Source organism: Rhipicephalus microplus, chromosome X (assembly GCF_043290135.1).
Source record: "Rhipicephalus microplus isolate Deutch F79 chromosome X, USDA_Rmic, whole genome shotgun sequence".
NCBI classification, from domain to species: domain Eukaryota; kingdom Metazoa; phylum Arthropoda; class Arachnida; order Ixodida; family Ixodidae; genus Rhipicephalus; species Rhipicephalus microplus.
In genome coordinates this window covers 376,899,228-376,924,128 of record NC_134710.1, presented here as the reverse complement: position 1 = coordinate 376,924,128, position 24,901 = coordinate 376,899,228, and the positions used below count along the sequence as shown (strand labels likewise).

The 24,901-nt window shown below is 46.5% G+C and overlaps 1 protein-coding gene across 1 annotated transcript in view; it reads right to left on the bottom strand.

Moving 5' to 3' along the window:
• LOC119161941 (frequenin-1) overlaps positions 1 to 24,901 on the bottom strand; it is a 355,468-nt gene that overhangs the window by 50,845 nt on the left and 279,722 nt on the right. Inside the window, exon 3 of the mRNA XM_075880028.1 lies at positions 3,126 to 3,174. Coding sequence (XP_075736143.1) covers positions 3,126 to 3,174 — 49 coding nt within the window. The remainder of the gene's footprint in view (positions 1 to 3,125; positions 3,175 to 24,901) is intronic.

Below are 24,901 nucleotides of genomic sequence, written 5' to 3'. Positions count from 1 at the left end.
TATACATCAAGGTTATCAATCAGCCGTGAAAACATGAAAATCTATGCTACCATTTAAGCAGATAGACAAATAGACACGCCCAAAACTCCTTGTGTTCGTAATAAAATGCTTCGCTTTTGATCACTAGTGCTAAACATATTGCTCACTAACATTACATGTCGAATCCCTATACCGTCAGAAGTGATAAACTTGGTCAAATTACCGCGCATTTCACTGAACGCGCATTTCACAATCGCTACCTGTCAGGCAATGCCAGCGAACGGAAACGTTTCAAGTAATGGGCACCCACAAAGGCAGTTGTGTCTCCACCCTCTGCAAGAGCGGCAGATCAAAGCGCCCTAATCTGCAGCCTATCGAGACGCTGGGCTTGCAAGAGCGTTTCAAAAGAAGAAACCCCAGTGTGAGGCGTGCGGACTTACACGTTTTGCTTACCGAACTTCTTGCATGGCTTCTCGATGGTTGCACCTGACATAAAAAACGCAGTATAAAATAGCCATCACGTTATTATGGTGACGCAGGTGGGAAATTCTTTTTTTTTTACTTAGAAGTTCCTCGAAATAAGCAATTCTTGATATCAATTGTACCCGTTGTCCAGTAGACCAATTTCAGTCTGCGAAGACGAAATATTTCAATGAAGTGTCTTTTACAAGTGTACTGCTTCACCATTATGTTTTTCATCGTTGGTAGAACGCATTTGTACGCTTCAGTTCAGTTCTCTTTGGGCAAACGTGACCTGTGGCAGATTTTTATGTATCTTTACTTTGTTTTCAAACATCGTTGTTTTATTTATTACTTCTTTTTTGCGTGCCCGCTGTGGGTGAGGAGGGTTTTTGGAACACAGTCACCAGCTTCTTAGGTCAGTCAATACAAGATTCGCATGAAAATAGAACACGCGCGCTGTTTAGTTAAGTGACACGCGACCTACAGATGGAAAAGGCAGCAAGCCAGCACTATTGTCATTTTGTACAGGTACATAAGGTGTAACAGTAATCAAATTCACACATACTTACGGACTAACCGTACTAACGACGTTTAACCGTGACAGTCAAGTGATTGATGCATTTGTTATTTAGTAACATGTTCTCTATCTCTTACATATCACCGTAGTTGACTGCGTGCTGTAGAATTTCAAAAGTACTGACGACAAAAATATTTGAATATATTTGATAACTCAAATCAGAACAAATTATTAACGCTTCTGGGACTTCATTTTTATAGTCGTCATGAGAAGAAAAAAAGAATACACTTGAAATTTCATCGATGTTGCGCAGTGCTCTCTCAAAGTAATCTTTTCTCTCTTAATCTAATAGCTTTCTGTTCATAAGATTACCTTTGGTTCAATGCCCTGTGCCGGCAATATTCAACTAATTACTTCTAGAACCATAGCCACCTCATTTTTTTTTGACCTGTCAGAAATACAATTTTGGAGTAATCTGCTTATGGAGCTACTGACTAATAGGACGTACGTTTGAAATTTTTGATCACTAAGGAAGTTTTTTCTTTTCTTTGTTTCGTTAAACAATGAAATCATCTGAACGTCAAGTGTGCATAAAGAAACAATCTGTTTTTCAATTGCGAGACAGTTGATATGCCCAAGAAACGCCATCTGAACGCACCCCATAGTTTAATATTTTTTAAATCCGGATCACTAAGCTGAGGTGAGGGCAGCGTACAGAATATAAAAGCCTCCACATGAGGTGCAGTGTTCTTAAAAATTATGATGAGGAACGCCTATGCCATGAGCGAGTGTCTTCATTCTTTTTAAACATTTCAATGATTGGAAACTGCCAGTGTAATTGAGTTGCGCAAAATTCAGAAAACCTATACAGTAACTATTCGTGACAGCTGTGTAGGACTTATTTGCTACTGTTATGATCACCTTTCACGGCTTCGTGCGAATGGGAAGTATCAACATCCAAGTATCAACATTTGCGACTTTATGCGTATAGAACATTTTACGAAGTGCATCAAATGTGGTACTGTATAACTTTGTATGCGTAGTACAGGTACTGCATAACTGTCCTTGAGTGTTCAGAGCTACGTGAGTTTTTAAAAATTTAGCCTTCAGTGAAGCACTTCATGTTACGTTCTAAGAGATCACTTATGCTGATGTTTGTAGCCTGAGTGAGTACTTCCCACTTGAGCATGCATGAGATCAAGCAAACCGTGTCTGCTTTAGTCAGAAACAAAATCGAAGAACTGTAGTGACCGTACGAAAACTGCTATTTAAAAGACGTACACACACAACCCACAACACAGACACACGCACAAACAAACAAACTGGGTGAGGGATGTGAGCCATCTGCGAATGAGTTTTAGTGTATTTGCACGGGTGGTGTAATAAAAAAAAAGCTATTCTCATTTCTTGCAGCTTTATTTTTAGCATAAACTTTGAACCTGCATGGTTATCATTAGCCTGGTCATTACACGCCCACAGTGACTGCGTCTGAGAACCACAAGTTGAGCCCAGCCCATCCAAAACATTGTACCGAATACTAAGCCGTTGCACTGCGGAACTCAGGTTATACATCAGACAAGGTCTTAAACCATGACTAAAAATCTCAGGAGTAAACGGCTACTAATACATCACCGACATCCTATACCGCCAAGCGGTATCACCTCTAGCGCACAAGACGGTTAATCTCACTGAAAACCTCAGAGGTTACATTAGTGCGATAAACATATCCTTATTTTTGAAATAAAAAAAATTCAAGACGTGTTGGTACAGTTTTTTCGAAGCTTGGTCAGTGACGCGAAAGACATGGGCTCGATCTCAGGCCGCGGATCTTCCTGGACCTTTCTGCTTGCCGAAGAAAAAGGAAACAAAGTGTGCGCAAACACACGGAAAGAAGGGTTTGGTAAATCAATACTTGCGAATGAATTCGGGCCATGATTTCTACTTCTATAACACGTAGAAAATAAACACCATTACCGAATGGCAATGGCCCAATGGTTATTGCTGCATATCGGCTCACTTTTTTTTGTTTTTGGCTGCTTGATCGCCTGATTGCTCGATTGTTGTTAATTGGTATTTATTTGACTGCTTTAATTTCAGAACAAAATGGTGAGGGTTCTGCTTTTATGAAAACGGGCAAAGGTATTTTTCTTGCTCCTCTATTTCTTACCTGTTCTGTGAGTTGGCCATTTGGACAATCCTTAAGAAATCCCTTGTACCTGTAAAACAACAGAAGAGGGATGTCACTTGGCGTGCCAGCGTTCGTTTCTCGTAATCGAAACAGCCTTGGCAATCATATATCACATAGGCGCCAGCCTGGATTCAACCAAATATAAATAAAAAATGCAAATGTGAAAGACCCGGGATTCTATATTACACCTTCAATATACCAACAAAACAACCATTACAACTTTGATGAGACGCAATAGCGAGAGAGATTTTCTAACAAGGATTGGAGACAAAACCCTCCAGATAAAAATTGTGGAAAGGCGTACTCCAAGTGAAGCGTCTTCAGGGGCCAAAACACACACACACACACACACACACACACACACACACGTGCACACACACACACACACTCACACACCCACACGCGCACACGCACGCACACATAAACACACACACGCACACACACACACACACACTATACAATGGCGAAGCTTAAAATTTAACTTTGAAGAAGTGACACTGTGACGCAATCTGGAGAAATGGAGGGTGCGGAATGCCCAGGTAAAAATTCTTTAAAGCCTAGCGCCAGCTACCTTCTGATCACTTTCAGCCACAAGTGTGTGCTGCTGGTATCGTCGTGAGAAAAATGTTCTTCGCCTGTTCATAAAATCGGGTTCATTGCTTTTACCTTAAAGACTGCTTTTCTGCACGCGTACTATATCAACTGTAACACATTCCTGGATTATGATAACCTCGTTCTCCGTGGTGCGCACAACAGCTGGCACCATGGGGAACCACTGGTATCCTTGTCGTTGTGTGCATTGATGCCGTGGCACGTATGGGAAGTGCCTCACGAGTATATTCACTTAATCGATATTCAGTCTGTTTATGAAGTTTAACGCTTCAAGGGAACTCTATAGCTATGACAGACACCGTAAAGAGAGACTGCGGCTGGATTTAGACAATCTAGTTTTCGTCAACGCGCACTAAAGTTGCATAGTACACGGGTAAACCTAATCCGAATACGCGCACGTTTACCCAAGCTGCCATTGCATGCATATGTTTAGGGTATTTGGTGTACATTATTGTGAGATAAATGACTTGTCTTGTAGCTGTGGTCAAAAAATTAAGCATCCCGCTGTCCCCTTAGATAACTCAAAGTTATTTCTGCCTACCTCCTGACCCCTTTGCTTCATTTTCTTACATTTTTTATATGATTTGCTTCTCTTGAAGGGGTACTCGGCTTCTTTATCAGTGCTTTACGAATTTGTTACGCAAGTACAATTAGTTCACCATAAAGATGTAGAATATATAGGATGAGACTTTGTAGAGATATGTTCTTATAATAAATAGTCATGTTTCAAAAATTGTAAAAAAAATTGGCAGCATATCCACGGAGTGAATGATGGAGAGTGGGGCGAAGCATTCGTCCGTCCATTCGTTCTTGCTTCCGTCCGTCCATGCGTTCGTCTGTGTGACCATCCATGCGTACATCCGCCCGTCCATACGTCCGTCTGTTCGTGCGTCCGTCCTTGCGTTCGTCCATGCATCCGCCCCTGCGTCCGTTCATGCGTCCATCCATGCATCTGTCTGTGTGTCCGTTCGTCCATCGTCCATCTATTCAACACTCCAAGTGCCACCATCTCGCATCTTTTCATCATATATTCCCCATATAGAAGCACCGCCATCCAGCGGACATTCCAAGGACTAAACGAGAGGTGGCACACGCACACTTTCTTACGGCTTGTGCTGTCGGGTCTACTTCTCATCTTTAACCACCTCGAGTTCATGGTATATACTAGTTCACTGTAATCATGGCACTGCGGCCCAACGCTCGCTAAACCTTTCTAAAGCCAAGGAGGTTACGCCCAGCGATTATAACGTAACAACCTTTTCCTGTCAGATAGTGCTCAATGTACATGCCTATGGCTGCTAATGGGAAATGAGAGACAGGAGAATTCGGCTTTTGCTTTCTTACGGCTTGCGCTTCGTATCTACTTCCCACCTTTAACCACCTCGAGTTCGTGGTATATGCTAGTTCATTGTATTCATGGCACTGTGGCTCAACGCTCGCTAAACCTTTCTAAGACTAAGGAGGTTACACCCAGCGAGTATAACGTGGCAACCCTTTCTTGTCAGATAGTGCTCAATGTACATGCTAATGGCTGCTAATGGGGATCGCAGCGAGCGAGTTAACTGAAAGCCGAATGCTCCTGTCTCTCATTCCCCATTAGCAGCTATTGGCATGTACATTGAGCACTATCTTTTATTGTTCAACAACGCAAAGAAAAAATCTCTCACTGGCACCACCTTGGAGGTCAAATTGTTATGCTTGTTACACACTACAACGGCTACGAGGGAGGAACGGGTGCCGCTATAAGGAGCTTCGCCCCTAAAAAGAAACCTGAGTTGCATGAAAGACGACGCTTTCAATGCAATGTCTGGAAAGCGAGTACAGACGAAACTTATCTGCGCAGACACAACCCTTGTCGGCGCATGTACACGAATAAGCTTTGTAATGTTATGTTCGCCTGATAACGTTTGGCAGTGCCACACGCCCTATGCGTGTGCTTTAGTAGACGTGCTTTAGCAGACATGGCTTAGTGGTGAAACATGCATAGAGGCCTTTCCCTGATCTAATGAATACCGAGAGTAATAATAAGAAAACTGCCACTTGCACGGCATGTTTTTTTCTTCCTCCTTAATTTGTCACTTCTTTCAGCGTGTTTAATGTCCCAAGTCGCAGCAGCACATGCTGTTTATTACTTGCCGACGTTCTTTTTTTTTCTTATTGAGAGGCACGCCATTCGCCATGCGCGCTTACGGCTCGACTTTCGCGAACAAGCTGCCTAAAAACAAGCGCAGAGGTTCCATTTATTTAACGGAGTAATGCAAACAGTTTTACTTCCGCGTGGCCAGACCATGCATCAAGGCAGTAGCAATTTCTATTATAACGAGAACATCTAATCTACGATAATAAATATTCTACCCCTGCCTAAAATGTGAACGCCACCCTGCCATGCAAATTGCGCATTGGGTATTCTGGAGATGGCATTGATTGATGTGTTTCTCTTTTTCTCCCAGTTTTCTGAAGCACGCGTAATACATCCACTCACCTTCTTTAACGACCCCCTGCAGCTCATTACGCAAAGGACATTTCTAACTTGTTCGAAACTTTTTTTTCTCCAAAATTGTTATTCGTAAAAGTTATCATAAATGGAAAGGTTTTCTTCGTTAGCCAAAGGAACTTCAACCAGTTCTATTTATTAGCCACCTACCTACGTGTGGGTGCACTTGTGCTCGACTTCTTAACTTGGTGTGTACCAAAACTGACACAGGAGAGCATCAGTATATTATGACATTATTAACGTGACATGCCTCTCGTGTACTTCATGATATCTTGTATCAAATTCTCGCGAATGAGGGCATGCAGCACAAGTAATCCACAAGTAATTCACTGTTTGTATTGCAGAAAGGTCGACAGCTGAAACTCTAACAACAAATTTAGCCATAGCAGTTTACAATAACCCAGCATAGCAAAAGTGTACGTATAAAAAAAACTTCATAAGACACTTTCCACAGATGAAACAGGAGGATAACGAACCCTTTGTGCTGACTGGCGTTTCTCATGTAGCACACAAATTCAGATGTACTACTATGACCACAGAACCTATAGCCTAGCATCACGCCTCCCCGCAAGAATCCACCAATGAACGCTCCTTGCCCTTAGTTTCGATAATAGTGAGTCTATGCTGCATGCGTGAGTTATACCGCAGAATGATGTGTGCACTTTACAACGCAAGTGCAGTCAACGTTCCAGAAGAGCCCGCAATATGCACGCAACAACTCGTAGCGCCCAAACACGTCGATACACGTCAAAGACTAGGTTGGAAGTGCACTGAAGCAGCTATTCACCAAGTGGTTCGCATACAATTGATTTCCCTAATGTGTGGCATCTACCAAAATTTCCTTCACCCCCATACAATGCCATAATACCATCTGGCGTTTCGCGTCTCAAACCCACGATATGATTATGAGAGACGCCGTACTAAAAGGGTCTCGAAATTTCGATCATCTGCTACTCTTTACCGTGCATTGATATCGCGCGGTACACGGACGTCTACCATTTCGCCGCCATCGAAATGTGACCGCAGGTGTCCGGGATCGAACCCACGACCTTTTTGTCAACAGCCGAGAACCATAACCACTGCTCCACTATGGCGGACCTCCGTCCCTACACAACTCCCCAGTTTCACTATAAAATCGCATTTAGTTCACCGAACAAATTGCCGGGCATGTAATATGTTAGGGCTGTACATACAAAGAGAAGTTGATGAACCACTAAAGCTTTGCTTCGTTCAATTACACTAGTACAGTAAGCGACAGCGTATATTAATGAAAGTTGCCACATCTTTTCGTTACTCCTTCTCTTCTTTTCTTTCTTTTTGTGCCCCCTTCCTTTTGCCTCGAACAGCCAGAGTTACTCATTCTTTTTTTATTTGATCAGAATATTTTTCCTTGAATAATAGTTGAGCAATGATGAATTACTCCTGTGTAAATAAATTTTCACTTCATTAGGCATGAAGTAGCAGAACTAACTTTACGACAAATCATTACGACGACGTAGAACTCAATGCTTACGTTGAAAGAAAAAGAAATCATGATTAATTGCGATGCAGCTGCGGTCATTCACCAGGTACCTTGACCACAACCACGGCACGATGAGAAACTCATCATCATCTTCAGGCTATTAAATTTCCGTGATATACAAAACCGCAGAATGTCAAAACAACTGGCGTGCAATGTCTAACGCAGGCCTCGATAATTACTACGATTTTAGTTTATCCTTCTTTTTCTCTTTTCTACGTTAAGGCAAGTTAGTGAGACATTCTTTTCGTGTACGAAACTATCGTTGCGCCAGGTTGTGCAGGAGACTTTCGAAAATTATAGTTCAGTTCTTACTTCATGCAGTAGACATTTCCGAAGCATCGAGCAAACCTGTTTGAACCTGTTTGAAAGGCGGCGCAAAAGAGCGAAAACGCAAGACAGAGAGAGCCACAGTACAAGGCGATGAAGTAATGACTGACTAGTGTTACACCAATACAAAACATTCCACACAAAAACAACCTCTTTCGTCTGAATCTAAGTCCGCAATTATGTGCAAAGTTGTTCAACAGGCTTGATTTCACCGTCTATTATACGTATGGATGGAAATTAGGCGAAAAGTTATGAATGCTGTTAATGTGAATGGCTGGATAGTTGCGTCTATGTTTTTGTTCACCATTTTTAGGATGAGATCCGTTTCATTATTACATTTTTCACAACTACAATTCTACCTACAGTTGTGAGCCGGCAAGCCCTAGCCAGCCAAAAAGGGTGAAGACAACAAAGATGAAATGTCGCTTCTTTAAAAGATTATACGCTCGTGTCTTTCTGCCCCGCTGTTCCTGTCTTGTCTCTACGGCTCTTGGTGCGTGACAAACTGGTGGAGGTGCTGGGTAATCTATGCACCGTACCCCTCAACACAGCAAGAGCTCAAGCGTCGTACCGGTGGTCACTCCTGTACACCGCGCCAGCAGAAGAATCCGAGGGCAATCCGTTGAGTTTGGACTGCTCGCAGACAACATGGCGGCTGCAATCAGACCTACCGACACCAACCTAACCGGTATGAACGGTACAACGCTGCTTCATTGTACCTTACTGACACTACGAACGCCAAATCCCCTTCATGGCACTTCATTAGAGGATGTCGAAGATTGGCTCATTCACTACGAGTTTGTTGCCGTGCCCAACCAGTAGGACGACGCAGACAAACTGCAGCACGGCTATTTCGGTCTTTACGACGGAGCACGTCTATGATGTGAGAACCAGGCAGGTATCCGTACATCATGGGAAGACTTCAAACGCTGGCTTCTTGGGACATATGCCAGCCCTGACGGTCGGGAGAGAGCTGAGCACGATCTGCAGTTCCGCATACAAATTGCGACTGAAGGGGTCGCGATGAATGTCGAGGACATGACGCGTCTTTTCCACCGAGCTGACCCTGGCATGCCAGAAGAAAAGAAGGTGTGGTACCTCATGCACGGAGTGAAAGAGCAACTTTTCGGTGGGCTTGTGCGTAGTACACCCAATACGGTGTCAGAATTTCTTACAGAAGGCGTCACCATTGAAAGCACTCTTAGGCACCGGGCTCCGTCATACGAACAGCAAGTAAACGCTTTAACTATGGACTACTTGCAAGTTTTCGGTGGCCAAATGAATTTCTTGAAAGCTCATACGCTCAGTCATCCACGAAGAACTTCAGAAGCTCTCAGTGTCCTCGCAGCCAATGATCTACTAGCTGTCCAGCGTTGTCCGCGATGAAGTCCAGCATGCCTTAAGAGAACCGACTTTTATGCGGGATTATCAACCATCCAGTGGCTTGCCCCGCATGTCGTATGCTGAAGTTTTGCGGTAACCTGTTACACCTGCAATTCCACATCCCACAGTGGCCTCAGCCATGCTGCAGACGGTCCAAGTGTCCCCCTATTACAAAACATCTCGCCTGATCTCGCAGGAATCAGACGTCTGGCGAGTGCCAGATCGACGTCCTCTCTGCTTTCACAGTGGAGAAGCTGGGCATCTGTACTGACAGTGCTCTTACCGACAACTTGGACTACGTGGAGTTTGGACGAGCTCACCACCACCCAGGTTTGTTCAGCGACCCATAGAAATTGAAGATAATGTGGCTCAGCAGTGCGGAACTTCGTCATCCTTACACCCGTCAGGCTCCTTATCGCCTCGGCGTTTTTCTCCTAATCGCCGTACCTATTCAAGCATGGCGCAGGGTCGGTCACCCAGCCCACGCCGGGAAAACTAACCACAGCGACCTTCGGGGGCGAGGATGCTCATACTGAACAAGCTCAAGGCCTCCCGTTGACGCTTCCACAAACCTACAATTTCCAGACGACGACGACACCAGCTGGTTCCGCAAAGATTTCATTAGACATTCCAGTGCTGCTCGGCAGTCGCAAAGTCAGTGCTTTAGTGGACAAGGGTGCGGATTTTCATATAATAAGTGAAAAACAGGCTGCCCTCCTGAAGAAAATGACGTTACCTTGGAACCTCAGGCCAATTCGTACTGCTGGTGGGCACATCATCACGCCACTTGGTGTTTGCACGGCACGAATGCAGATTCATGGTTTTACCTTCATTGTCAGCTTGAGCGTTCTCCGTCAGTGTTCTTGAGACCTGATCGTTGGCATGGACTTCCTAGGGGAGCAAAGTACTATCATCGACATTCGACAACGCCTCGTCACGTTCTCAACAAAAAGCGCCACACCACAGCATGATCCCAGCCACGATCAAGTTTTTCTGCGAGTATTTGATGGTGCTGTGGCAACACCACCGCGCTAATGTGTTATGGTTCAAATGGTGTGTAACAAATTAGCACACGGTTAAATGGTCGCAGAGAGCAATCGATCCCTACTCTTTTCCAAAGGTGTCTGCGTAGCACGAAGCCTAGTAGACCTCCAGGCTGGCCACTGCGAGGTTCTTGTTAAAAATTTCAGCTACGAGCACTGACACCTTTTTTCCCTGGTACTGTCAACGCCTATGCCTACCCAGTAACCAACGTGACTGATTGTTTTGCTTCCGAGGCAACTGATAATGCCGAAGCACCTCTCCGTGGCATCGACATAATTCCAACGCTTCCTGATGAAAACAAACGAAGGCTTAACGACCTGCTGAGTCAATTCCACGTCTGCTTTGCACGTTTATTGAGAATCCGTCAGACATCTATTACCATACACCGTATTATCACCTATGGCGACGCGCACCCTATACGGCAACAGCCTTACCGCGTTTCACCAACCGAATGACGCGCGATTCAAATGGAAATGAATGAAATGCTTCAAGACGGTGTAATACAGCCATCAAGCAGCCCATGGTCATCGCCAGTCGTCCCTGTAAAGAAGAAGGATGGTACACTTCGCTTTTGTGTACAACACAGGAAGCTGAAGAACGTCACAAAGAAAGACGTGTACCCGCTACCTCGAGTGGACGACTCTCTTGACAGGCTGAGACGAGCAAAGCACTTTTCCTCAACGAACCTCAAAAGTGGTTATTGGCTTATTGATGTCGATAAACGGGACCACGAAAAACAGGCTTTTGTAGGTTCTGACGGTTTGTATGAATTTTGAGTGCTCCAATACAGCATCTGTTCCGCTCCGGCCACAATCCAATGAATGATGGATACCGTTCTCGTTGACTTCAAGTGGAAAAACTGCCTAGTCTATATCGATGATGTCGTTGTCTTTTCAAAAACGTTTGACGAGAACGTTCGTCACCTTCGGAGTGTTCTTGAAGCTATACGATTCACTGACCTGTCCCTCAAGCCTGAGAAGTACCATTATGGCTTCAAAGAACTGAAGTTCCTGGGTCACGTTGTGAGCGCTGCAGGCGTTCGGCCCTATCTCGAGACGTCTGCCACTGTGGCCGCTTTTCCAGCTTCTACAGACAAAAGTCTTCGACGATTTCTTGGGCTGTGCGCATACTATCGCCAATTTATTGAAAACTTCTCTAAGATTGCGGAGCCGCTCATTAGACTTACGCACGACGACACCCTATTTCTGTGGACTTACGAACAAGCGACTGCCTTTGTGGAACTGCAACGTCGATTGTCTTCCCCTCTTGTATTTGGTAATTTCGATGAAAACGCTAACACACAGAGGTACGCGCTGACGCAAGCAACATTGGTCTCGTAGCTGTATTGATGCAAACACAAGATGGGACCGAACGCGTGACTGCCTACGTGAGCCGCACTCTCTCACGCACCGAGACTAACTATTCAACGTCAGAGAAGGAGTGCCTCGCGGTATTATGGGCGATTACGAAGTTCAGGCCTCATCTCTACGGGCACCCATTTAAAGTTGTGACTGATCTCCACGCTTTATGTGGTTGGCTAACCTACGAGACCCCTCTGGGCGATGAGCACAATGGAGTCTGCGACTTCAGGAGTTCGATGTCACCTTCGTATACAAGTCGGGTAGAAAGCATGAAGACGCCGACACGCCATCACGAGCACCTCTGGTATCGGTGTACATAAGCCCACGAAAAAAGGTCTCTATGGAGACTTTCCTAAAGGACCTCTGCACTCGATGTCCCGCTCCTCGAATAATCTGTGGTGATTTTAACGCGCACCATCCACTCTGGGGAGATAAGAGTGTAGATTTTCGAGGCAGGGAACTTCTAGCAGCTGCAGATGCTGCCGACTTATGTGTGGCGAACGATGGTAAACCTACATTTTTTAGGCCACCTGATTCATGGAGTGCAATAGACCTTGTACTTCACTCCACGGACCTTCTGGTATCATCGACCACGGCTCCAGACAAGATGGGCAGCGACCATTTCCCCATCTTCACCAATATCCTGGGATTTCGAACTGCTGGTCGGCAATTCTGCAATGTAACACGCTGGGACACCTACAGAGAAGTGTTGGACAAATCCACTGGTGAGCTGTTTGCAGATATGTTGCAAAGCAAGCGATCAGCAACTTCATTGCTGAAACTGCCTGACCATTTTCCTGCTCCAGACTTGAAATTGAAGAACCTCTGCGCAGCACGTAGACGAGCGGAGCGGAAAATAATGAGAACAAAAGGAAATCCGTCTGCGAAAACCGAATATAACAGGATAAACGCTGCAATTCGTCGCCATACAAAAAAATTAAGACGAAATCAATGGGCCGCTTTCTGTGAGAGTTTATCAACGTTTACGCCCTTGACAAAGATATGGGCAGTAATAAATAGTCTTTCTGGGAAGATCCGAACAAACAGGCCATTCGAAGCACTCGCTTTGAAACAAGGGATAGATTTGCAAACCCTTGCAGAGGATTTCGCAGACGTGTACATACCTGGTAGACCAGCAGGAGCGGCGATTCCTCTGTCACCCCAGTTTTTCCACACGATGGATACGCCATTCACCTTCCGAGAGCTGGATATGGCACTTAGCAAATTAAGAAGACGCTGTGCCGTGGGTCCCGATTTGATTAGCAATCAAATGCTGACAAATCTACCATATGAGCGAAAAAGGGCTCTTTTGGACATATTTAATCATGTCTGGAGCACGGGAGAGATCCCACTTGTTTGGAAGACAGCATGGGTGGTGCCAGTCCTAAAGTCCGGAAAGGATCCTGCGAGCCTCGCGTCATATCGACCGGTATCTCTAACATCATGCGTATCTAAGTTGATGGAAAGATTAATATGTACAAGATTAACTTGGTACCTTGAACAAGGAAAACGATGGCCACCGTGTATGACCGGATTTCGCCCACGACTGAGTGCCCAGGACAGTGTTTTGGACCTATTAAGCCACATCGAACACCACCGCGTCAGCGGACTCTCGACACTCGCCGTCTTCATGGACGTTGCCAAGGCATATGATTGTGTGCTTCAGGCAGGCATCGTGAACGGGCTCCAAGCCATGGGTGTGTCGGGAAATGCTCTTCGGTTCGTACATGAATTTCTCAGAGACCGCTGTGTCCGTGTTAAGCTTGGAAATGTAACGAGCGAAGAGAGACGCGTTTCCCTCGGCGTCCCACAAGGAAGTGTTCTATCTCCCTTGCTTTTTAACGCTGCAATGGCCAGGCTTCCCGACACTCTGCACTCAGCTCTGAAAGCAGTTAAAATATCCATCTACGCCGATGACATCTGCATTTGGATCTCAGGGTACCAGCACAAACGTTTGGCCCGGATAGCACAGAGCGCTATTTCAATCATTGAGCGTCACTTGTTGACACTTGGCCTATCTTTATCAGCGGAAAAGTCGGCCTTCATGCTCTTCCCGGGAGTGCGACGGAAGTCAACACGTCTGTCGCTGAATATTCGAGGCCACTCAATTCGTTGTGCAACAAGTGTTCGCTTCCTGGGCATTACCATCGACAACAAGCTATTATGGCGACGTGCGGTTGATGGTATAGTAACTGCATCAGTGCAAAGGATCAACGCTCTTCGTCGCATGGCAGGGGTCCATTGGGGCAACAATCCTATGTTCATGCTTAAATTGAATGATGCGCTTATAACAAGCCGCATTCTTTATCAGCTGCCCCTGATATCACCATCACCAAGCCAGTTCGAACGCCTAGAGGCAGTGCACAGAAAGGGTCTTCGCTTGGCGATGGGAGTCCCTCAGGCGGCTTCAAACACGAAGGTCACCAATGAAGCCGAGTCTCTTCCGCTCCGCCTTTTGGCGTCTCAGGCCTTATTGACGCAGCTGTCAAGACTGGGCGAGTCCTTCGCAGGCACGGCGCTTCTCCGGCGGCTAAGAGCAAGAACTGGCTCACATTTCAACGCGGCACTAAACACATTTCAATATTTAGGCTTGAAACTGCCTAAACGGCGCCCTATGGACCCGCCATGGTCTTCTGTGGATGTTGCGTGCAACTTCAGCGTACCCAATCTACCAGCGAAGCGCACCATTCCAGCCGCGGAAGCAAAATTTCTTGCGCTGGACCACTTGAGCACCATGTACCGTTGCCACCTACAAGTGTACACCGACGGATCAGTGTGCACACAGACTGATAGCTGCGCAGCGGCTTTCTGCATACCCAGCCTAGGCGTGTCATGGTCGGGCCGCCTGGATCGCGTGGTTTCGTCCACAACGGTAGAAAGCGCTGCAATTACGGCGGCTTTGTGAAAACTGCGATCCTTTTCTGTACGAGATGTTGTAGTGCTGACGGACTCCAAATCGGCGCTACAAAGACTGCATCGTGGCCTACCTCAAGAAAAGTTCACCAGGCAATCTCTGGCACTAATCAAACACCTAAATGGCAAGAGTTTTAATATAAAGTTCCAGTGGATCCCATCCCACGTTGGCATTGAGGGCAATGAAAAGGCTGATGCCCTTGCATGCGAAGCACGTACATCGTTTCCAAAAGTAAGAACTCCCAAGACTTACCAGAACAACAAAGATGTGATACGCAATCATTTCAAGGCGATCTACAGGTTTCCACACCAAGCATGTGTAATTCATGGACTTTCTCGTGAAGAAGCGACGCTGTTGTACCGCATTAGAACCAGCTCCGCATACACCCCGGCCTGGTCATTCAAGACTGGGAGATACGCTTCCCCGTTCTGTGCCTTCTGTGGTGACATCGGGGATATTGAACATTTCATTTGGCTTTGCCCACAGTTTGATGCGCAAAGAGCAGCGATGATCCGCACCTTGCGAAAAGGCTGTCATAGGCACCGGACAGTTGATGACATCATCTTTCCTGAAGGACCCGCGGCAACTAGGAGGAACGTGCAACGAACTTTGTTGGTCTTCCTGCGAGACACTGGGCTGTCTGACACGTGGTGACATTTTCCAAATTAAGGAGATGCTCAGGCGGAACAATTGCCGGCCATGCAGGCCAGGCTGACCCCGCCTGCTGCAACACCACCACCACCACCACCACCACCACCACCTCTGGAATCCAACCATATAGCTGTAGAAGATGACAGTGCCTTCCTGGGGACTCTTAGTGGGGCGGACCTCCTTAGTACGCAACGAGCGGACCCCGAGTTAAGGCCCATCATTGATGATTTAAAAGGCAGCACCGCGTCTGTTCCTCGTCCACTTTCCCGCACGTTGCGTCGTTATGCTTACGACATGGCATATTATACAAGACAAACACCAGTGTCGGCAGCTGAACTCATATTCTAGTCCTTCCACCAGACCTTCGTGATGACATCCTATTAGCCAGCCTTGACGAGCTGATATCCGGCCATCTGGGATACTCATGGACGCTCGACCTGGTACGAAAGCTATATTCCTGACCTAAACTCCCAGCTTGTGTCAAATGCTACGTGAAAGGATGCCGCGAATGCCAGCGTCACAAGTCACCATCTGTAAAGCCTTCAGGCCTCCTACAACCCATCGATCCACTGCGCACGCCGTTTGACCAGTTTGAGATTGACCTCCTTGGACCGTTTCCTTTGTCTCACTCCGGAAACAAGTGGATCGTCGTCGCAACTCATCACTTGACGCGTTACGCTGAGACGAAGCCTCTACCAAGCGGTGTATACAGCATCTCAGGTCGCCTAGTTTTTTATGCACCACATTGTGCTTCGTCATGGCGCCCCGTCATTCATCATCACTGACCGAGGGAAAGCGTTTACGGCAAAACTCATGGACGAGATCTTCAAGCTCACTTACACTAACCACCGTAAGACAACTGCATACCACCCCCAGAGTAACGGCCTGACAGAAAGGCTAAACAAAACGCTGGCGGACATGATGTACGCTGATGTGCAGCATAAAACGTGGGACGAGATCCTGCTGTACGTAACGTTTGCGTACAACACCGCAACCCAGGAAATGACAAGATTCGCAACCTTCCGCCTCGTTTATGGTCGAGACGTGCAAACGATGCTAGGCGCCATGATTCCTTGTGACATCGACCAGCACGAGCTATTAACGCCTGACGTCGAGGATTACATTCAGCGTGCAGAGAAAGCACGTCAACTAGCTCGCGTGCACATAAGATCGCAGCAATGTGAAGACGCCCAAAGGTCCAATATCCACCATCGACAAGTCACCTATCAACCTGACGACCAAGTGTGGTTTTGGACTCAAGTTACACGGCGAGGTCTCAGCGAGAAACTCGCTAGTAAGTACTTCGGACCCTACAAAGTATTACGGTGGTTGAACGATGTCAACTATGAAGTTATTCCAGACGAACGCTCGGCAACGACTCAGCGCCACTCACGACGAACAGAGATTGTGCATGCCGTCCACCTGAAACCTTATTTTACACGGTGATACTCACCTTCTCGTGTCCGAGTAGCAAACATTTTCTTTTTTTTTACGTTGTTCGTTGGGTCTCCAACTAACTGTGAACTGTGTTGATTTTTTTATGACCAACGAGATATTTCTTTTGTTTTGCATCTGCATATGCCATTTGCACTATAGGTATTGTTTCTTCCTTTTTTTTTCTTATGAACCCTGGTGTCCCCTTGTGTATGAGCAACGAGTCAATGCGTGAATGGTAGGGGCAATAATTCCACCTAGAGTTGTGAGCCGGCAAGCCCTAGCCAGCCGGAAAGGACGAAGGCAACAAAGACGAAGTTTGTGTTAGCGCTTCGTTAAAAGATAAATGCTCGTGTATTTCTGACCCGCTGTTTCTGTCTTGTCTCTACGGCTCTTGGTGCGTGATAATATGTAGGACAATGGGAAGACTTGTGCTAAGATTGGGTAGCCTTTGTGTTGTTAATCTTCTCATGCAACCTTTCATTGAGGCATGTGCAATTTCGGCCAGTATATTTCTTTTCACGAGAAAGTGGAATTCTGTAAGCGACATAGCAAGCACGAGAAACTGCTTCATCTGCCTTGTCACTGCCGGAAGTGTCGTTGTGAGCCAAGTGTAAAACATTGAATGTCATCTTGAGACACGTGGTCATAAACCTACGCGAAATCATCTCAGCGACTCGCCTGATGGTCTTCTTTGCTTTGTGTTTGCAAGTTTCGCGCTGCTCTAAATTATGAACTTTACCCAAATCACCTTGTATTGCATCGTTTTGCCGTCGAAAAAATACAAACTTGCCGCGGAGTATTTACAACTACAGCCCGCATTCAGGCCCACTCGTCTTTCAATACTTTCATTACCTTTTTCCTTTACTGAGTAAAGGATGCGCTTATCTTCCAAAAAACTAATTTCACAAGTGGGTCGGCTGAGAAAGCATATTGTATGAGGGCCAACACTAAACAACTGAGGATTTCACTGAAAACAAATTATCCCCTAAAAATGAAAAAAACGCACAAAATAGAAAAGTTATAGTAGCGGAAGGCGCTTCAAGTTCGCAATACACCTCCTCATTCACCGCCAAATCATTAGCGAAAACTGAAAAGACCCACGTTATCAGGAAAGACCCATGTAATATGCATGTTCTCAGCGGGAATTTGGGTTTCAGAGTGGCATTCATTGCAAAAGCTTCAACCTCATGACGAGTTCTCAAAGCACAGGGACTTCGTCGAACTGACCATATTTGCATCGAGCAGCGTTTAAATGGGAGGGAAAAAAAAACTCCATCTCACGGCATGCACATATTGAGAGCGAGCGTACCGACTGACCTGTAATGCGAGCAGCTATAGCATACTAAGCCCTGTAAAATCTGTTGAACAGTATTCCCGTAGAACTTTATTAGACGTGATACATTGATGGCTTCGCATTTTAATGTGTACGCAAGTAAGGTTTCGGCGCATACAAGGTCGACGCTACAGCGAAAATACAAATCATTGCCTTCTCCTGAAGGCATGTCGGAAGTAGGGAGATTTGCGATGCTTGCACAATGACCGTGATTTTCACGGCAAACGGATGTGTCGAAGCCATAGAGCAGATTAATCCAGCAACGACTTCCTCAAACTTTTAAGTGGCGCTTGATTCGAGACGAGATAAGTTTTATTGCGCAAGATTTATGCGGCGTTGGTGGAAACAGATCAAACTTCCATGTATTCTGCAATGAGCTCTTTTGAACGTATGAATATTCCTTTCACTTAGCTCACTAACTTTATTGTACTCGTACAGGCTGAATCATATAAATCAACTATGGCACATAACTCAAGACCTGTTATGAATCATACGAGTGGAACGCCAGTTCAGAGAAGTGTGCTTCAAAATGTTATAAATATTAACTTTTGGGGCTTAAAGCCCCAAAACCACCATAAGAATATGAGAGACGCCATAGTGAAGAGCACCGGAAATTTCGACCTTCTGTGGTTGTTTACCGCTCACCTAAATCTAAGCACACGAGTCAGAAGCATTTCCAGCTCCATAGAAAATGCGGTCGCCGTGGCCGGGATTCGATTCTGTATAGCCACTTGACCACCGTGGCGGGTACGTATGGCTCCAAAATGAACGTTGAAATACATTAACGTTCCGCATAATTTTGCGCAGATTATTTTAAAACTTGCCCTGAGAGAACGAAAAAACTGAATTGGAACTGACCATAGAAAACAGTAAGGTTCAGGGGTCTTAGCGCAACACAATATAATTTTGAAATGCGCCCTAATGAAACATGTTGGGCCAATTTGGACCACCGTGGTTTCAATAACGGGCGCCTAAGCCCGATGTACGCAGGTGTTGCATCCCGTGCCAATTAAAAGGCGGCTGCACCGAGTGCCGAACCCTCATATCAACCTTAGTAGCGCAACACATCCACTACGCTACCATGACGCAGTAGATGTGTTGACACACCGCTAGACAGTGCGCCAGCCCCGTTTCCTGTGGCTATTCAGCAACTTTACGGCAGGTGAAAAGGAAGGAAGACGAAGTGATTCTTTGTAGAACACATCTCGCTCGTCTCAGTGCTTTTCTGGACTTTTCGCTGCAGTTTTGGGGTGTATCTCTCCGTAGGTTGCGGTAATGGATGTACAACCTCACGAGGCAACGTCTGGCTCCGGTTCGACCGCGGCCACTACCTCGAGGAAGCGAGGAAACACATCCAGTGAGAGCGATGACACTGAGCTGTACTCCGCATCTTGCGACGAGTCTTCAGACGACGGCTTTCAACCTGTCCTGCACCGCAAGGCCAAGCGACGGATCATCAATCCATCGCCGGTGTCAAGTACAGCCACCGTGAAAACGGTGCCCCAGCGATGGCCCCATTCCACCCTGTTTGTGCCAAAGAACGCTACCGAAAGTCTGCGTGTTCTGAACAGGCAAGCGCTTTCGCTCTATTTTGAGAACACTGTGCCGAACGAGATTAAAGACCTACGGCTTAATACAAGAATAAACATCCTGGCTGTCGATGTGCGGCGCCCGAGTGCGCTGAGCACGCTGCAACAAGTAACACAACTGGGAAACATTGAAGTTAGGTCCATCATACCAGCCGATGGTGCGACCACATCAGGAGTCATTTACGACATTAACACGGAAATCCCAAACGCAGACCTTCCAATACTTATAAAACCAGCGTGTCAAGACAACGTCATTGTCAGCGTTGGACGGCTTGGAAACACACGCTGTGTGAGAGTAACGTTCAGAGGTGACTGTCTTCCCGCATACGTGAAGGTTGGCCACTTTCGTCAACAAGTGCGACCGTTCATTCCTAAACCCGTGCAATGTTTCAATTGTGAGAAGATCGGCCATGTAAAGGGTGTTTGCAGGAGCTCCGCAGCGTGCCACCGGTGCGCCGAACCACACGCGGAAGACAACTGTAGCGCTACCACACTGAAGTGTCCTAACTGTCAGGGTGATCACAAGGCTTCTTCGAAAGAATGTCCGCACATAAAGAAATAATTTTCTATTCTGAGGCAAATGGTACGAGACAGCTCAACCCACAAAGAAGCTGCCGAGAAAATCCGGCGAAGACGACGTCGCCGTCGAGGGTCTTCACGTCGGAGAGCGCCAACTTCAGGCGATAAGTCGACGCATCAGGAAAGATCCCCAGCTGCAGTTTACAGCACGGCAAACACAGACGTTGTAAAAGAACAAAGGGGCAGACCAGTCTCTACAGAAGAGTGGCCTCCACTTACGCGTACACAACGCTCAGAAGAGCCGCAGCAGAAGCCGTCTTCTTCAGAGCAAGCTGCTGTAATGGAGGACTTGCGGAAAACAGATCAGCAAGTGATAGCTCTTTTGCGACCATTAATTAACGCCATCCGCTTGTTGTTAAGCAACTTGCACACACCATCAGCAACAAGTGCATTGCAATTACTGGAGGCTTTAAGTCCAGTACTCGCAGCACTTGAGTAAATAATGGCTCACCAGCCACTGTCTTTGAGAGAAGAGGTCCGAAAAGCAGCGATTATTCAATTGAATGCCCGGGGACTAAGGTCACGCATCGCCGATTTCCGTCGGTTCGTGTACACCAATAAGTTCCCCATCATTGTCATCTGCGAGCCAAATTTGCAGAAAGAAATCAGACTTTCTGGTTATGAGTCATTCATGTCGTCTACAACTGCGGACAATAGCAAAGTTCTGACGTTTATTTGCCGTGACCTCACCTACATTCATCATCTGGTGTCACCCCATGACGACAATCAATATATAAGTATAACAGTGAAAAGGAGACTTACCATCACGGTTGTGGGTGCCTACTTCTCTCCTTCAAGTCGTTTTGACCATACAAGACTACAAGGTATCCTGTCAGCAACTTTTCACCCATGCATTATAATTGGCGACTTCAATGCCCATCATACAATCTGGGGAAGTTCGAAGACCAATGTTAAAAGGAGAAAGTTGGTGTCCTTCGCCTCCGACAACCAACTTTTCTTGCTAAATAATGGCAGTCCAACGTTCCTACGTGGTTCAAGGTATAGCAGCTGCCTTGACCTGGCCTTTGTCTCACGAGGCCTCGTCAGGCATGCTGAGTGGTTTCCAGACATAGAAACGCATGGAAGTGACCACATTCCCACTTACGTCAAAATCGAAGTATTGTCCCATGCTAAGATACGCGGCAGTGTTCAGAGAGTGGACTGGTTGAAATTCGAGTCTCGCATGGAAGAACAATGTGAAGCAAACATAACCCTCGACATAGAGGAGATAATTAAAAGCACAATACACGATACTACGTGTACCCTCACCTGCTCTCTCAAAGTAACGGAATTTGACATCGAGCTAGAACGACTTCGAGCAATCCGACGGCGTTCTGAACGAAGATACCGACGCACGGAGGCAATAGAAAACTTACGGATTGCTCGACGTATACAAAAAAAGATTCAGCGCCGGATAAATAAACTGAAGTCACAACGTTGGACTGCTTTTTGTGATTCACTTGACCCACGAAAACCTTTATCCCAATTGTGGAAGACGGTACGAGGTCTCCGCAAAAAACCCACTGAGTGGTCACCATTCAGGGCTCTCGCACTTTTTGAACAGAGACGCAGCATTGACGTGGCAGAAGACTTCTGTGCCAGAGTATCTGGGCCACTCGCAGTGCCCAATAGCCTATTGCCCTCGACTAACTGTCCACAAACACTGGATTCCCGCATGGATATGCCTTTATTTCATCGTGGAGCTCAGAGCAGCACTAGCTTTGTGTGGACGCACGTTGGCACCAGGGCCCGATAGAATTTCTTATAGGGCCTTGTGTCATCTGGGTGAACGCGCGAGAATCCTTCTTTTGGAGTTGTACAACAAATCCTGGCAAGATGGAACGCTCCCGACAAGTTGGAAGACAAGTCGCCTAGTTCCACTTCTGAAGCCAGGCAAGTCACCGTTGGATCTCTCATCATATCGTCCGATCGCATTGGCCAGTTTTGTAGGCAAAGTTATGGAGAGGATGATCCTGGGATGCCTGGAGTGGTTCTTGGAGTGTAACAACACCTACCCAGATGCCATGGCAGGATTTCGGCGTGGTCGAGCATCGATTGACAACGTAGTCGACCTGGTCACTTATGTCCAACACGAGAAAGGCCGTAAGCGTCTCTGCGCATCTTTGTCCCTAGACGTCAAAGGGGCGTATGACAACGTTACGCATGAAGCTGTTCTCACCGCTCTCGAAGATATAGGAGTAGGTGTTCGGATGTATTGCTGGATACGTAGTTATTTGTCAATGCGATCCTTCTTTGTGAGCACTGAAGACGGTCCAACCTCTCCACATTACAGCCACCGTGGCGTCCCCCAGGGTGGCGTACTCAGCCCTGTGTTGTTCAATCTTACGTTAATTGCTCTCACTGAGCATCTGCCAAGCACGTTCAGGCTATCAATGTACGCAGATGACATCTGCATTTGGGCATCGGCTGTAACACGCCTGCAGTTACGAGGAAGAATTCAAAAAGCTGCCACTGAAACATTACACTACCTCCGAAATCGAGGCTTGGAAACTTCTTCCGAGAAATGCGCCCTTGTAGCTTTTACACGAAAGCCTATGGATAAGTACACTCTAAGCATCAATGGTCAAACTGTACCATACGTTCGATCGCACAAGTTTTTGGGCGTCATAATTGACAGGAATCTATCATGGAGCGATCACGTTTCGTACATGAAGAAACGGTTAATGGACATCTGTAATATACTGAAGTTCTTTGCAGCGAAGACTTGGGGAATGTCTCCCAGTGCAATGCTACAGCTGTACAGAGTACTTTTTCTCGGTTTCCTGCGGTATAGTTTACCGGCATTGACCAATGCAAACAAAACAAGCCCTCGAACGAAGTCCCAGGCACTCAGGATTTTCCTCGGCTTGCCTCGTAGTGCGTCAACAATGGCTACTATAGCTATCGCCGGTGACCACCTCATCACGACACATATGGACGTTGAGGCACTCCGGACTTATATAAGGCATATTTCTCGGACACCGTGCCACCACCTAGCCTCTTTACCAGCAGACAGACCACGTTCGTTCTTTTGCCAAACGGTCACCACATACCGCGATTCTTTGCCAACATGCTTCACACCCACCACCAGGCCTTTGACTCCTCCCTGGTGCCTTACTCAGGCTAATATCAGGCTAACTATACCTGGCATCAAGAAGAAAGCAGATATGACGTCACCTGCTCTTAGACACCTTGCTCTGCTCTTGTTATACGAGACGTATCAAGGCTGTATACACGTATACACCGATGGCTCTGTTTTACAGAAGAGTTCAACGGCATCAATTGTTATACCGATAATAGACGCGACAAGAAAATTCAAGACCTCCCACCATACGACATCAACGAGAGCAGAGCTCACAGCTCTTCGTGCCGCATTGCAATTTATCAGCATTCAACAGCCACAAAAATGGACAATTTTCAGTGACTCAAAGGCGGCACTGCAATCTCTTCTATCCCCTTTAAGCCACGGCCCGTACGAACAGCTGGTATTTGAGATTGCAGAAAAGACTCACCAATTCATTGAGGAAGGACATGAAATAGCCTTTCAATGGCTGCCAAGTCATTGTGGAATAATTGGCAATGAACGGGCCGATTGAGCTGCCCGTTCTGCCCATACTGAAAGCGATGAAATATCAATTCCGCTTTCCAGAACTGACGCTGCACGGAAACTCCGCATGCTTGCTCGCAAGCACACCACGTCACAATGGAACAAGTCACATTTCTTCCATGCACGGTTAGGTACTTTAGACCCAAATCTCAGTCTTCGAATACCTCCGGTATTACGCCGACGAGACGCTACTATTCTGTGTAGATTATGGTTGGGCGTCGCATTTACCAATGCGTACGCGTTCCGCATAGGAATGGCTGACACTGCTGCCTGCGACCATTGTGGCAGTGATGAAACAACTTGGCACATTCTGTGTGAATTCCCACAATACTGCTCGCAGAGATAGTCACTCTGCAATGCACTAGATGAACTGGACAACCAGCCTCTTTCGGAAGAAAGACTCCTGCGCTGCCGACAGGACTTTATGTCGCAGAAGAAGGCTGTGAAGGCGCTCATGCGCTTCTTGCGTTCAACCGGCCTGTCCAAACGACTGTGATTGGAGCTGCCTGAATGTGTGTGCATGTGTTTTTTTTTTCTAATTTATTTTATATCTCTCTATAGCTATCCTCTTTCCGACCCTTTTGCCCACCCCCGTACAGGGTAGCAAACCAGTTCGTCTAGGTTAACCTCCCTGTCTCTTCCTTTTAATTATTTCTCTCTCTCTCTACGGCAGGTGAGGTATATACCACCATCATCATAAGCTTAACTATACGCCCAGTGCAGAGCAAAGGCCTCTCCCATGTTCAGCCAATAAACCCAATCTTGTGCTTGCTGCTGTCCCGTTATGACCGCAAGCTTTTAAGCTCAACTCCCCATCCAACTCTCTGTCTCCCCCTCGCTCATTTGCCTTACCTTGGAACCGATTCAGTTACTCTTATTGGCCAGCGATTATCATGCCTGCG